Source organism: Amblyomma americanum, chromosome 4, assembly GCF_052857255.1.
Source record: "Amblyomma americanum isolate KBUSLIRL-KWMA chromosome 4, ASM5285725v1, whole genome shotgun sequence".
Lineage (NCBI taxonomy): Eukaryota > Metazoa > Arthropoda > Arachnida > Ixodida > Ixodidae > Amblyomma > Amblyomma americanum.
In genome coordinates, this window is record NC_135500.1 from 204,495,560 (window position 1) to 204,511,070 (window position 15,511).

General features: G+C 42.0%; 1 protein-coding gene across 2 annotated transcripts in view; it reads left to right on the forward strand.

Moving 5' to 3' along the window:
• The window catches only part of LOC144129149 (sorting nexin-17-like), a 28,630-nt gene extending 16,460 nt beyond the window's left edge, over window positions 1-12,170 (forward strand). The window contains exons 12-13 of one of the 2 annotated variants that reach the window (XM_077663093.1): window positions 5,274-5,321; window positions 6,766-12,170. In XM_077663093.1, coding sequence (XP_077519219.1) covers window positions 5,274-5,321; window positions 6,766-6,852 — 135 coding nt within the window. In that variant the 3' untranslated portion in view covers window positions 6,853-12,170. The remainder of the gene's footprint in view (window positions 1-5,273; window positions 5,322-6,765) is intronic. The other variant, XM_077663094.1, reaches the window with a different exon arrangement.
• Window positions 12,171-15,511: the final 3,341 nt, after the last annotated feature.

Consider the following 15,511-nt stretch of genomic DNA (forward strand, 5'->3'; position numbering starts at 1 on the left):
AAATTGTGCACCATAAAAGACTGGACAGGGGCATGGGAATGGTTGTCTGCCCTGCGGCCAGACGCCACCAGTGTTTGAATGGTTACAAGCCAGTTGAAGCATCTTTGATGCTACATTGCACGGTGCCACACTGAGGAGCATGTTCTTCCACCTGTATGTACAAGCTTTCTCTATCATGTAAGATAGAACACTCGTGCACTCGACACACGTGAGAGAACATGCTACAGTATGCTGGTGGTAATTTGAGCTCTGGTAATTTGCAGTTTTAGTTAATTGAAACAAATTTCAAAATTTTGGTTGGCTGGCTCTCTTTCAATGCTCTCTAAAGCCACTTATACATCTATTAAAGCACTTAATGCGGTCTATTAAACTATGTTAATTCATACTTTTTGTCTTGTTCCAATGCTCCCGGCACGTGAAAGAGCGGCAACCAAGGTTGGATGCGTCATGTTTGAGGTGGCATGCGAGTTGAAGATTCAGCCCTCCATCCGGTTAATTCAGTCACGGTCCGAAGGGGGGTCATATCGATCGCAGTTACCCCGTCTCCTTGTAGTTTAGTTTTCTGAGCTTCACTACCAACCTGCTAAGGTTGTGGCTGTCAGTCGCACTTCAGTGAGCCAAGCCGAGCTGTGCGGCGGTTCAGACGCTAATTGGCGCACCGCTGGTCTTTTTTGTCTTTTTATAAAGTGTCTCGCTTTTCCGATGCAATTGTGCATTCCGCTTGTTTCCATATGCTTGCTCCTGTGCGTCGATTACATGCACTAATCACGAGCTCCCTTGCATGGACAACACTGCTTGCGAGTAGCCTCCACTGCTACCACGTCACACCTGTGAAGGAGGTAGTGGAAGGCCTTACTATTTTGATTAGTTTTGCTTTGATATTCCAGAGAGTGGGCATGCAGCGGAATTGTGGAGAATCATCATTGCTGCACAGTTTTCTCTTAAATCAGGCGACCATTGCTTATTTTTTCATCAGTTAAAGTTGCTGCGATGCGAAACTGTTCCTGAATATTTTTTTTTTTTTTTGCAATCGTTCAACTATTCGACATTTGGATAGTTCAGATCTTTTTTTCAGTCGTTGAGGTCTTAATTAATGTGGTTTCACTCTATTGAGAAACAAGTGCATTATGGATAACTTTTTTCAGCCACACTTAACTAAGCATATCAAGGCCTTTCACACATATTTTATGTTGTGATAAAGCTTTTAGCTATATTGGAATAGATCCAAAACACTATTTGTATGCATAGGTATCCATAAAGCAAATTTGCTTTTAGTTCTGGTTCATATTAAGGTGTGCTTCTGATAATTCCAACAAATATCTCTGGTTCCTTGAAGTTTGAATTATCCCTAGACAAAACCTTCCTTCTCATTCCCCAATATGCCTTGGTGTCCAGGTGCCCATTCTAGGCTAACTTTATGTTGGGGGTGCTTGTTCATGTAACCGTTGAGAGTTGTGCACATGTGATCTGCTGGCATGTTTGCTTCATACCTTCAGCCTATTCCTCGGCTGTACAAGTACATGGTGATCTCTGTCGTGTGCTGATGAAGCATGATGGCTCCTAGGATAGCTGCAAATGTAGATAGATGGCATTCCTGAGCGTGCCATCGTTGTCATGGAATGTGGGCTCACAGCCTTGGTTATGCTGATGTCTTCCTAGTAGTGGGCATCATTGTACTAGGTGTCGTGGCCTGGAGTTCAGAGGTAGAGATCTCTTTGTTAGAGATCCAACCATCCGCTTTTATCACTTGTGTGTGCATCATATCTCTGGCACTTCGCCACAACTTGCTGTGCATAAGAAGTCTGAATAGTATTGTGCTCCTAAGTGGTGCGCTATAAGTAATTTTGCAATATGGCGTGCCATTTTCGTGAAACACAGATGGCACGCAAGTATTTTTTCATTTTCTTCAGTAGCACAGAACGACAGGTGTAGATTAGTACAATGCCGCATTGTTCACGCATAGATAAAATTGCTTATCTTTGATTGTCGTCCTCATTTGTGGGCCAGCTCTCTTGAGCGGAAAGTGGGCATCAGCGTTCTCATGCTCTCATCTTGGTTGTGCAGGAATTATAGGCATTCGTACAGTTGTATTTGGCTGCCTTGTCCATACTTGTTCTGTTGCATGAGCAGTAGCGACAGTCTTGCGTTACAGTTTAGAAAAATCTTTCCAATTCCTAGCTTTGCTATTGTGGTTGCAAGTGTTTATTGAGCAGAAAGGAAGCCTTTTGCTGCTCCTCCAGTAGAGGAGGAGGAGGTTAGGTTGGATCATGTGTGAGAAGCTTTGCGTTGTAGTGACCACAGTAGTGGCTTACTGGAAGTGAGCTACTGTTAAGCAAGTTTTACTTTTGGAAAAATCTTCCTAGGAACACTTTCGTTTCTTTTTTTCATTTTTGCAGTGTTAATGCTCCAGCTGAGAAAGTATTTTTGGTCCTAAGCATCAGCATACGTTGACATCTTCGCTTGCTAATAAGTTTTGAGAATGTAGCAATGGCAGGAGCATTTTGACACTTTACTTCACCTGATTTGACGATAGAAAGATGAAGGTCCACACTCTAGGCTCACGATGTTCAAAAGTGCACAGGGTAGGCATGGGCAGCATGGCCATTTAGCAGTTATCAAAGTAGTATAGACACCAAATTTTTTGTACTGTCTTCTTTGTGATGATGTGTAAGACATTTGTATATATAGATCACCACGTATTATTTGCCTATGACTGCTAAATAATTTATAATTGCATTTTTTCTCTCCCATTTCGGTTTTGGTTTCAACAGCAGAGCGATGGCTATGACATCAAACGTCAGTGCGTGTGAGGCATGAAAAAAACTGCGATATACTCATTGGTTTGTCATTTCAATTCACTGCAACGCTGAAGCCAGTCTGCCTCAAAGGCCAGAATCGAGTGAAGAAGCAGTGACTGTCTTGCAGGTTTCCTCGTTCCTTAAGTGACCTGTACTGACCACATTGGAAGAAGGGTGCACAACAACGCGGCCGTTCTTCCTAGTGGCCGTGTTCTCCTGACTATGAGTGCAAAAAGCATTTCGACAGTGGCTACATCAGCCAAACTGTTTTCCTAAAACATGCTGCAAAGCCTGCTAGATACCTCAGCAACGATGCATCTCTTTGCATTTCCATTTGCTGAGCAAAAAGCGGATTGAATGGAACATCTTCTAAATTATTACATTGCAGTGGGGATGCAACAGTTCAGCAAACAAAAAGGATCTGTCAGTAGCAAGTTGTGCAACTTGAGACGGCATACAAAACTGACAGCTTGGGTGTCAAACGTGAAAGGCAGTTTTGGTTCAATCAGCTGACCTTCGTCTGTTCAAATGAGGGCCTATCCTCCGCTGTGACAATGAGGCATCAGGTTTTCAGCAGTGCACAGTTATGCAAAACCAAACAGTTGTGGAGGAGCTTTGGGAAAACCGTGGGCACCAAGTGCGCATGCACATTGATATGTGATACTGCCCAAGCTTGCCACAGTGTGTACGTGCATTGGCCAGATACCAAACATACGCAGTACTGGTTGTGTTTGTGTGTTCCGCTTCTAGCTTTTCGGTGTCTGAGGTTTTGTTAATGAGCATTCAAGTAGACGAATGCTGGGCTCCTAAAGAGATCAGCGATGTACCTGCATATAGTGTTCGACATTACTTTTCATAAGATGAAAAATAAGAAACTGGGACTAAAAGTTTTTTATGGTTATTGCATCGTGTGTACAATTCAGAAATAAATTATTACATCCTTCAGCTTGCGCTGTAACATGAGACACGTGACAGCCGGAGCAAAGTAAAGCTTGTACATGTTGGCAGGTGTGTAGGCTTTTATCTGCTGGTCTCGCACCCCTATGAATGCAGGCTACACAGTGCTCACTGAGTGCTTGCAAGAGATGCCATTTCTCCTAAACCTGAAGTTACAGTTGAGTGCAGGTATCCGTTGGGAAGGCAGCTGCTAGCACCTTCAGTTGAGTGGTCACTATTGTGTCCTGAGCCAAATTATTGCCCGAAATGCGGCAGAGATATAAAAGAGTACTCTCCGACCCAGAGTAGCCGTTTCAAGCAGGCGAACATCGTATATGCATCAAACTCAAGTGCCTGTGCAAGGCGCACCCGTAGAAACGCCAACAAAACGAGAGACAAAAAAAAAAGGGCCCCCCCAGTACTGGTGCTGCCCCTTGTGGCTGAGCCATGTGTAAAAGTCATACTAACTGGCCGTGCCTCGCACCGCCGTCAGGTCGCTTCTCTTTATTCCGCCATGATACCAACCTTTGATGTCATAGCCACCACCTGGCTGCTGAAACTGAAACAGGTGAGAGAAATTCAATTACAAATTATTTAGCGGTCATAGGTGAATGCCACAGGTAATCCATGTATAGTAATGTCTTGTGTATCATTAAAACGAAGAAAACATGCAACCAGAATTTGGCGCCTACACTGCTTTAAGCGTGATTTTTGCTCAAGAGGCAGCTGTTTAGGCACGGTTGCATTATGGCAATGAGAGTTGTCTGTGTGTCCGGTAACTTCACTGTACACAAGGATGATGATGCGAGAGCATCTCTTTAGCGTACTGTTCAACAGGAAAAGTAAGAAGACCTTGGAAGCAGATTTAAACTTTTATTTTTGGGGACCTGATGCTGCAGCAAATGTTTGCACTCGCCACAGATGCCAAGCATGGTAGGCCACACTTGCTGTGCTCGTAATTTTTTGGCTGCAGTATTGAGGTGTTCTGTAGTAAACCCTAAAAGTCACTTGTGTGGTCCATTAACTCTTGCTGCCAGTAATACAGCTGCACTACAAGATTTCATTCTGTGTATGATCATAGTGACAGTACTTAGAACCTGAAGAGATAATGTCACGTTGTAAAAAAAAAGAAAGAAAGGCTGTGCAAACATGTTCATTCTTTGGACCTGATGCTAATATGTTGTGTAGCGATTTCAGTAACATTTTGTAGCAACTTCAAAATGCTAAGCATGTTATTTATGCTCGCTTTTCTTTTTTACTTATTTAATGACAATATAACTAGTTGCACCTAACATGTGTTTAGCACACGGGGGGCTATTGAAGTTGAAAAGAAAGTAAACTCGGGAGATATTTCGTTGAAGTAGGAATGGGGCATGGCACCCTGTTCCAGTGCTCTACACATGATAAAGAAGCTCTGTACTAGCAGGTACACTGGCGTAGTTCATTAACTTCTGTCGCTGGACATGGGGCTTGCAGTGTAGCTGCACAAGACTTGTGCTTTTAGTGCTGTGGTTTCACCTGCTGTCTTCATGTTTTTAGCGGGATGATGGCAAGTCTAGGACAAGAGAGCACACACGAAAGCTCAGCGTGAGTTTGCCTTGATCTGTGGCATGCTATGCAGCAGCCTTTTGTGGGGTGGAATGTTTGCATTTTCATGGTTTGATAGAGAGGAGAATATTTACTGATATCTCATTCAGCTGCTTGGGCAGGATCATAACTGCGGAGAACCCAGGAGCAGTGACTTAAGTTGCATTTCAAAAAATTATCAGTGTAAGCGCGAATGGGCAAGCACTGTTTGTTCAGAAGTGCTTCCTTCCTCTTGCAGCTGTTGATATATGCTTTCTTTGTATGTCTGTAGTTTGAGTACTCTTTTGAAGGAGAACTGCTACACGTTTAATTCACACTGCCAGTGGTCCTTTTGTCCTGTGCTACCGAGCATATTTTCCATTGGCGAGCTTTTGCAACAAGCACAGTACAGCGGGTCAAAGAATTTTCCACACCCGGTAACAGAGACTAAAAAATTTAAAAAGGGTGCTCTAAGACATAGAAAAGTCATTCCTGTTTCTGGAGACAAATGTCATCCATATCGTAAAGGTATTTAACCACTATTGCTTGAGATTCAAGCCAACCTGTGAGCCTAAAGAAACCTAACTTTGTTTTTGACATTGTGCTCAAGTTAGCATTGTTGTTCACTCCCTGTCATTCACAATTGGTAGAAAATGGAATTGTATCGTGTTTTGAAGTTTGCGCTCTGAACATTCTTATCAGCATGCTTCAGCAGTTAGTCCGTGGTGGCAGATTGTGTGCACACTGGTGATCACATGTGAAATTTCTGTGCAAAAATTTTAATGGTTCTAGCAGGTAGAACTGACTTTTCTCAGAATGCCGCTTTTCAGAACCTGAATTTGTGTTTTGTGGTAATGCTAGATTGATTCATGCTAAAAATTTAGCCGCTTTCAGCTTCAGTCAAAAGTTCCATTTGCAGTATGTTTACAGAAAAAAACATGGGCAGTGCTAGTGATACGTGTAGCATCTGTTTTTGGTGTTGCAGTTTTGAAGCTTATGAAGACAGTGCTTTTACAAGCTATGATCCATAGTATTCGTCTGTTTGGTGTAGCAGCTACTCTGAAGAACCTGCTTGATTCACTGCTCCTGTGTTCGACTTGCTAGTAGTCATGCCTGCACATTTAAAAGTGCATCTCTTTGTATTAACCTTTTTATATTTGTAGATTTTTTTTTCCAAATTTAAGGCTGCTGTACAGTTAAGGAAACTATGTTGCAGAACTGAGATACTAGGAAGTGCTTGCATATCAAGAAAGTGAGGGAAGACGAATTCCTTTGGATACAGGCATGCTGACAGCATGTGCTTTAACACTTTGCCTGGTGCTTGCTTAATCACTTGTGGGTACTGCTGCCTTGGATCGTTCGGGTGTGGCTTGGAGGGGGTGCTAACACAGTTATTAGTTTTGTATGGATTGTGCGCTGTTGCTGTTGCGCATGTTAACACATTGTTGCTCTGCGCCCTTTCCAGGACTCCAAGCGGAACAGCGGTGTCACGTCTCCAAAAGCAACCATGGAAAATGATGCATTTGAAGGCATTGGGGATGATGACCTCTGAGCATCGCTTCGTACAATTCTCCTGAATTGAGTGTCCAGTGTGAATTGTGCACTGTTCTTATATGGAAGGGGGGGGAGCTCGAAACACGGTGTAGTTGGGACTCAACCGTGCCCTTAGCCCCATGCTGCAGTACTTTTGGAATTTGGGCAAACATCAAGTGCTGAAATGGTTTCAAAACCTTGTATGTAGCATAGTTGTTCATATTTTGCTGTTTGCCAACATCTGCTGACCACAAAACAAAAAAAAAATGCATGTTGGGCAAGTTAGGTCCTGTTAGTCTTGAAATGAGCAAAGAGGAAAATTAAGGATGGCTTCTCCAGAACTTTTCCATGTTCGTGATTTTCTTGCGCTTTTTCCTTCAAGATTTGTCTGTCACAGCAGCAGCCAAAAGTAGCTCCTTGTGTTGCGAGTAGCAAGGTTGTTCTAATGCTCATCCAGGTGTCTTTATGGCAGCAGTGCTTAGTAATCCCTTTATTATGATTGTATTCCTTTTTACATGTAACCGCGTAGTGTACGCATGACAAGGGCTCGTGCTCTGAACCTTTAACTGTGAAAGTAAGATTACAATGGAGCAATGCAGAAGGACATGCTACACGAGAAGCTTGCAGAATTTGAGGCATTCCTCCACAGCTACAAGATCTGCACACTCATTTTGCTAAGGACTGCTTTTAAGCGTAATTGTCAAGAATAGGTGTGGTATTTTTCCATCACCTGTATGCAATACAAAGATTTCAGACCTGTCAAAGCCAACTTCATTCACCTTGACATTAGGTGAAAAGGTGAAAATAGTGTTTGTGATTATATGTGTTGCTGAGAAGTCTTGTCGGTAGCCAGCTGTTGTGCCGGGCTAGTTGATACACTTGCCTGCATTGCATGCATACATATTGATGGTGCCGTGTGCGCCTCTGACCCTGGATGTGGAAACCAAAACTTCATAGAGTAGAAATTCTACAGCACATGATGAACCACCTGTTTGGTGCAGACTCCCATTTGTGGCAGTACTGTACGTTTGGAGTGTGCGCATAACACATAAAAAAAAAAGCTACCTGAAAACTTACTGCATTGCATGCAAGCAATTCAGTGCACAGATTCCAACAGTTTGCTGCATGGGGCTTTTGGTGTTAGTATCTCTTGACCAATATGGCTGGAATATAATGCTTTTGGTACAGAACTTTCAAGTGGGCCTGTACTATATGCAGTCTCAAGGTAAAACTTATTCTGCAAATACATGGGACACGGGAAGATGCTCGGGGGTGTGCACATTGCCATGCAAGCAATTATGTGCACAGATCACGCAAGGGCAGGGAGCAAAAAGCAGCCTGATAGAGCCTGACTTATTAAGCTTCCCACTGAAACTTGATGTGGGGTTCAGCACAGCTACAAATGCTCGACTTAAAAGTTAGAATCATTCATAAAGTTGGTGAGGCCACAATAAGTGTTCAGTTATTTCAAAAGTAATACAGTGTTAGTGTTTCAAAGGAAACTTGATATTGTTAGGTCTCGCATAGCAGTTGTTTGCTCTGTACACTCGGCTATTCTTTGGTGGCGCTGTTTTTTTTTTTTTGTACTTATATCGACAATTGTCCATTTTATTGAAGGACTTCAGCTGCAAATGTAGCATGTGTCTTGGGTGTGTTCCTGTGTCACATGTTTCTCGTGTTACCGGTTTGTCCACAACTTGTCGTGTATTGTTCTTACTGTCATCTTTGCTTAGCTTTGACCAGTGGCTGGTGTGAGGTTGACTGGTATGCGTCTTCCTTTGCGGCATGAAATGCCCTTCGGCAGCTTGCAACTTGGCTCATGATTTACACCTGCTACTATTGCTCCAACATTCCTCATGGAAACATTGTGTTTGGTCTCCTTTACAAAGTCTGGAATGTGGGTCTGTGGCCTGTTTGTAACATTGTGTACATATCTGACGCTGAAAGAGTGATGCGAGTTAATGATTTCTGGATGCAGAAGTTTAAACTGAGCGCAACTATGGACACGACCGGCGGGCTGCACTGTCATGTAGTTGAAATTGTGCATGGGATGCCCGAAATGTGACCTGACCTTGTTTGTACTCTGGCTGTTGGTAACATCTCTCAAGCATGTGCACTTGAGGTGTTCATATGACAACGAATTTAGAGGTGTAAAGTGTCAACATTCTGTTTTTATGCTCCGAACAGTTAAGTTAGGCTATAACTGTGCTGCAACTTTTTTTTTTTTTTTTCACTGCTTGAAGTAGTCTGGACTTCAGTTTCGCATGCTGCAATGTGGGTTATACTTGTTATAGTTGTCAGTGGATGTCTTGCTTTGCATCGTAGTTTTCGTGGTTGCACCTATTCTGCATCCTGTTGTGAAACATCAGTGCAGCTTCGATGAAATAAGGTGTGTAATATGTATAGATGTCCTGCTCTGGTGAGATTTATTTACCTGCTTTTGACGTCTTGTGTGGCTTGAAAAAATTGTGGTGGCTTTGTTCCCTCCAGAAAATGCTGAAGGCAAGACCACATGGTTTTTAAGTGCTGAGATTAGTCCACATGGTGTGTACTTTGTGTAATGTTGTGTGTGGGTGTTTTATGTGTAGCATAGCTATTTCTCTTACTGGGTTTAGATGCTGCTTTACTTTATTGTAAAGGAGACAAGTTGGATGTGCAGTGAAGTCTATTGTTGTATTGTCATATTGTGACCTGCATCACGTGGTGAGCTTGCCATTATTGGCCCTTAGCCGTTTCTTTGTCCTCTTGCAAGCAAAAGCTACTTTTTATTTACGCCATTATACTCGTCACTGCTTTTAACGTTTAAACTGCATACCTTTTCAAGCACGGAGCGGCTGCAGTGCTCGAAGGCTGCCAATTTGATTTTGGTGTTGAAAATGAGATAAATGGACTCTTTTTGTTATAATAATGTTCTGTCAAATGTAGTAAGAAAGGTTCCTTATTGTTTTGCAGAAAAAAAAAAGAAAAGAATCGCTTTTAATGTGTGGCATGGTACATGAGGAAACAATGTGCAGTTGCAGCCAGCGTAATGACATGTATGACTGTTTTAAAAACCTGAAGGTGGTGCCAAAGCATTGCTAAAACATGCAGCACTCCTACCTAAGCTCACGCATGCTTGTGCAGCAGTCTGAAAATTCAGCAACTTCTTACAGTTTTCGTGACAGTTGATGCCTGTGAGCATTATTGCTTTCCAGTGGATGTAGTATGCCATTCTTCATGTTGTAATAAGAGTTCTGACTTCAAAAACTCACTGCCACCTAGATGTTAGAAACACTTAACTGTGACGAAACTTGGTGTAGATGCTGTTTCTGGGGCAATATCTGCTTGTTGATGCACTTTGAGGATATTGTGATGTTCGCAATGGTCATGGATTTTTGTCTGTTTGATCGTGGGGTACCGATTAAGTGGCTTTCCGAATCAGAGGGAAAACTGTGTACTGAAAAGATTGCCTGTAAATGCCGAACCGGCACCTTTGGGTCAGTTGTGTTGGAAAAGCTCTTATTGGCAGCAAGATCCGATTAAGAGTGGTGTGTTGCATGGTCAGAGAAAAAAAAAAGGTTGAATGGGTACCAGATGCATCACATGTAGGCAATTAAGAACGCTCGTTCCATCAGCAAGTTATCAGAACTATTTTTTTCCTTATAACGGTTGCACTTGCACTTTTGACTGTGTTGCTTGCTGCAGTGAACTGTAGGTTTTTCAATGATGGGGAGAGTGAAAAACCATTGTCCCAATTTTTTTTTTTCTCATTCATACCATGTGGAAGCTTCTCACGCGGTACAAGGAATTGGGAAAAGTCTTGTTGGTCAAGCTCATATTTTTATATTTTTTAGCAAGCTTGGTAGGTGTGCAATTGCAAGAGTAGAGTCTGTGTATTGCAGATGGAAGAGCTGGTCATTTCTTAGGTGTAGTTTGCATCACATGGCAGAAATACTAATGCGCGCTTTATATACTGCTTGTACATAGGCTTCTGTAAGGAAAGGAAATGGGGAAAGTTACATCTATACAAATATATAAATATATATATAAATAAATACGATGCATATTTTTTGTATGTGAGAGGGGACTTAAAAATTCCACTCAAACTGAACGGTGTGAATGATGTTGCGGTAGTGTTTGTTATCAGCATGTTCCATTTTAGTGGAACTGATGCTTGTGGGTGTTGCCATAGGTCACTGCTGACTTTTGTTTCTAGTTTTCTCTCCACAACCTTTGGTGCCAATTTCTGAAGAATGTCTTTTTGACATGGTTTTTGTTTGCACATGCTTCCTTATGCCAGTGTTCATTGTGGCATGCTCACTTACATTGTTGTTGTTGATGAGGCGAAGCAGATTTCCATACCGTGGCTAAATTAGTGCAACCAAGCCGTCTTCTTTTTCATCACCTTGATGGCTGGCGCTTTTTAGCTGGCTGTGGAATTTCACCCTGCAGTTCACAGTAGCGTTTGAGTTGCTTAATGCTCTTCTGTCAACTACTGGGAGCCATATTCTGGAATGACTGGTTTCGGTGATTTCCTGCGACTGTATACATTTACTTCACCATATTTCTGTAGCATCAAGGCATATTAGTTTTGTGTACCAAGTTTATAGTCAGCCAGAAAAGTGCTGTCAAAATTCATTTCTGGCTGTATAAAACATGCTGTAGAAAAGACAACTTCAACAGGGCGAACTTGGAATATTTATAATTCACAGTTAGGCAGCTGGCTGATTGTCCGTTTTGATGGGGGAATGCAGGGGTCAGTTGTTTTTGTCTTTTTTTTCCAATTCATGCTAGTGCCCTAGAAAACGGTGATTTCAAACACCAGTGAGACAAGCCTGTGGCTACCAATTTCATCTGACATGCCTTGTCTCAGTGCTCCATCAAGAGGGCATGATCTGGAAGTAGCACCTCCAAATGTGGCTGCTACCTAATGCTGTTAGTGGGCATTCTAATCTCGAAGAAGGTATTAAATGAGGCTTCACAGCTTCGGCTATCAGTATCATTTCAAAGCAAGACGAGCTCAGTCTCACAGCTTCAAGGCATTGAAGTTGTCTTGTTTTTTGGTCCTGTTTGAGCGGTGACAAAATGTGCAGTCCAGTCCCGTTAGTTTACTGCTGCTGCTTCTTTTCTTACAATTTAGAGTGAAGTTTGTGTGCGTGGCGCATGTTTTTAATACTTTTCTATTGTGAATGTATCCGTTTTTTCGTTGAGCTGTAGTCTTCTTTAGTATACATGTTTATAACTGCAATGGTATGTGATAACAACTTTGATCTTGTATTTTCTCCACAACTTTGCCGAGCATTTTGCTGGCAGTTTATATTCTCATTACGTGGGTAATAAATTAACCCAGGCAGTGGACGTCTCCTGATGTTGTTGCTGACAGCCTGCACTTGGTGTGGCTTGTCATGCTCTCTCAACGCTTGACATCAATACCACTTATGAAAGCAGTGGCGTTGATAAGTACCTATGCTGCTGAAAGAGTACAGTAGTGAACTACAGGACAACACATGAATTACAGGAGCAGAGAGGACAAGCGCAGTCATGAAAAATTTGGAGCCTTCGTAATGATTGCTTAATGAAGGGAATGCGACAGCATTTAGGCATTCAGTTTTGCTGTCAAAATTGAAATTTCAGTTTCGTTCCTGCAGTTAAATTGTGTACCCTTCACCATCACTATTTTATGTAAGCAAACACAAAGAACCACTTCCGAGAGACCGACATGTGGCCTCCCTATCCATGAGCTTATAGCAGACGGACGCTCGGCGCCGCAGAGCCGCACATATACCATCGTTTGCCGCTAAGATCTGCTTGAAACCAGGTTTTACTGCTAAAACCAGTTGAAACCAGATTTTCCTGGCCTTTTCAGATGACGCCACATTTTTGCCCCCAAACTGTAAATCCACCCACTAAGCAGCTTAACCCATGTCAGGTGGGCCAACACTGAAATTTTGTGAGGACTGCCAAGTGGTAAATTTCTGAGGTGGGCCAACTGCCAAATTTTTTGGAGGTCGGCTAATGCCAAATTTGGGGAGTATTCAGAATTTCAAGTTTGTGCTCTCTGCTGAGTGTCAGATTTTGGGAGTCCTTCAGAATTTCAAATTTGGTGGTGCTCTTTGATTGGTTGCTGTGCGTTCACATAACATCTTCCAAATGAGCAATCGAAATTTTGTTACGGAGAAACGGGGTGGTTACTGCAAGACGACACCCTAAATCTTCGCTTTAAGAGCTGTAATCATAAGACCCACACTAGCAGCAGCTGCTGAACAGGTATGCACGTGCAGGAACAAGTCAGATTTGTTGCTACGAAATTACAAATTAGTCATGTTGGGTTTCTTGGCACACAAACAGCTAAGGCTATAGAGCATCAAACACAAGGTCAAAAGTGTACTGGCAATTTTTAAAAATATTTTCAACATTTACATTACGGTGTTAGACAACAAAGGTGGTATAAACAAAGCGCACCTCGCATTCATGACTACTTGAATTAGTTTAATGCAGATGATGCTACTTGTTTTAAACCACTTGTGGCATTGATGTACTAGTCACTAAATTCAGTGTTTAGAGAAATCCCCCAACGTTCAGTAAATTCATAAAAAGAGTAACTGCTCATCAGCATCCACTGTATATTGCTGTATATACGTTGGTCCCCAATTTTCTGCCGTCACGGACTAAAAAAAAAAGTTGACTCCAAGTCTGAGGCATTTTAAACCACTGCAGCCTTGAAGAGTGCCACCTGCTATGATGTGTCTCAGTCAAGGGTGTGCCATACTCTTATCTTGCTATTAGTTACCCTATATTTGATGGGACATTCCGCCAGTAGCGAGAGGAAGTAAAGAAAGCCATAGGAGAATGCAAAGGTAGAAAGCAGCTGGTGAGGATCGGATAACAGCAGATCTCTTGAAGGACGGAGGGGAGATTGTGCTATAAAAACTAGCCACTCTGTATACGCAATGCCTTACGACCTCGAGTGTACCAGAAGCTTGGAAGAACTCAACATTAAGTCATAAGAAAGGAGACGTAAAGGACTTGAACAATTATAGACCGCTCAGCTTACTGTCCATTGCCTACAAGGTATTTACTACGGTAATTGGAAATAGAATCAGGACAACCTTAGACTTTAATCAACCAAATGATGAAGCAGGCTTTCGTAAAGAATACTCCATGATAGACCATGTTCACACTATCAATCAGGTGATAGAGAAATGTGCAGAATACCAACCACTATATGTAGCTTTCATTGATTACCAGGAAGTATTTGACTCAGTGGAAGCTTCGGCAGCCATCCAGGCATCGTGGAATCGAGGTGTAGAAGAGTCTTATGTGAAAACACTGGAAGATATTTCTAACGACTGCACAGCTACCATAGTGCTCCATAAAGTCAGCAATAAAATTCCAATAAGGAAGGGCGTCGGGCAGGGAGACACTATCTCGCCAAAGCCATTCAGTGCCTTTTTACAGGGGGTGTTCCGAGGCCTGAATTGGGAACAGTTGGAGATACTATGCTATACTATGCTTACTCAACAATAGATCAGCAGCCGGCTATGATGGAATAAAAGCCGCGTCGGTGAAGGCCGCTTCGCATATCTTATCTGAGCCACTGACGTATATCTGTAACCACATGCTTGAATCTGGTATATTTCCTGACAAGATGAAAATAGCCCGCGTTGTTCTAATTCATAAGGGAGGTACGTATAATGAAATAAATAACTATAGAGCCATTTCGGTCCTGCCGCTTTTCTCTGAAGTAGCGGAGCGAATCATATACAAGCATTTAAATAATTTCCTTCTTCTGAATCATGTAATTTCAGAGCATCAGTACGGTTTTCAGAAAGCAAAATTGACGGAAAAGGTGCTACTACTAACAAAAGATAAAATTATCAAAAATATCGAAGACAAACTTTATACAGTTGGAATTTTCTTAGACTTCCGTAAATCGTTCGACTCTATTAAGCATCACATATTGATTAAGAAGCTTGATGTACATGGTATTAGGGGAATAGCCCTAGCCCTTATTCGTAACTACCTCAGCTCAAGATTTCAGTTTTGTGTATTACATGGTTCTCAATCTGACATGCAACTTATTAAATACGGTGTGCCACAAGGATCAATAGTAGGTCCCTTGTTGTTTATGCTATACATAAACGACATTGTTAACATTCCAATAACTCAACAGATTGTGTTATATGCCGATGACACTAATGTTTTTTCTCTGGCGCTAATCTTAAAGAAATAGAAGTAAAGTCAAATGCTTGGCTACAAGAACTAAATACCTGGTTGTATTAAAACAAACTTCAACTGAATACAAAAAAAACAAAATTTATTCTTTTCCGTGCCAAAAATAAGCCGACTGGTTATGATATCACACTGTGCTACGCGTTGACTACAGTAGAACAGGTGGACAGCCATTCATTTCTTGGCGTCACTTTTCACAGAAATCTAAGCTGGTCTGATCACATAAACAAGGTTCGTGTAAAAGCAGCACGGTCTATAGGCATGATATATAGACTTCGTTATCTTCTACCCACTTGGTTCAAGAAAAAAATGTACTTTTCACTTGTTCATTCATATTTCAACTACTGTTTATTAGTTTGGGGCACCTGCGGCCGAACTGAAATGGAAAAATTGTTAGCGCTCCAACGTAAAGCGGTTCGATTATTGATGCCCTCCAGAACCTACATCAGTGCAGGTGAACTAATGAA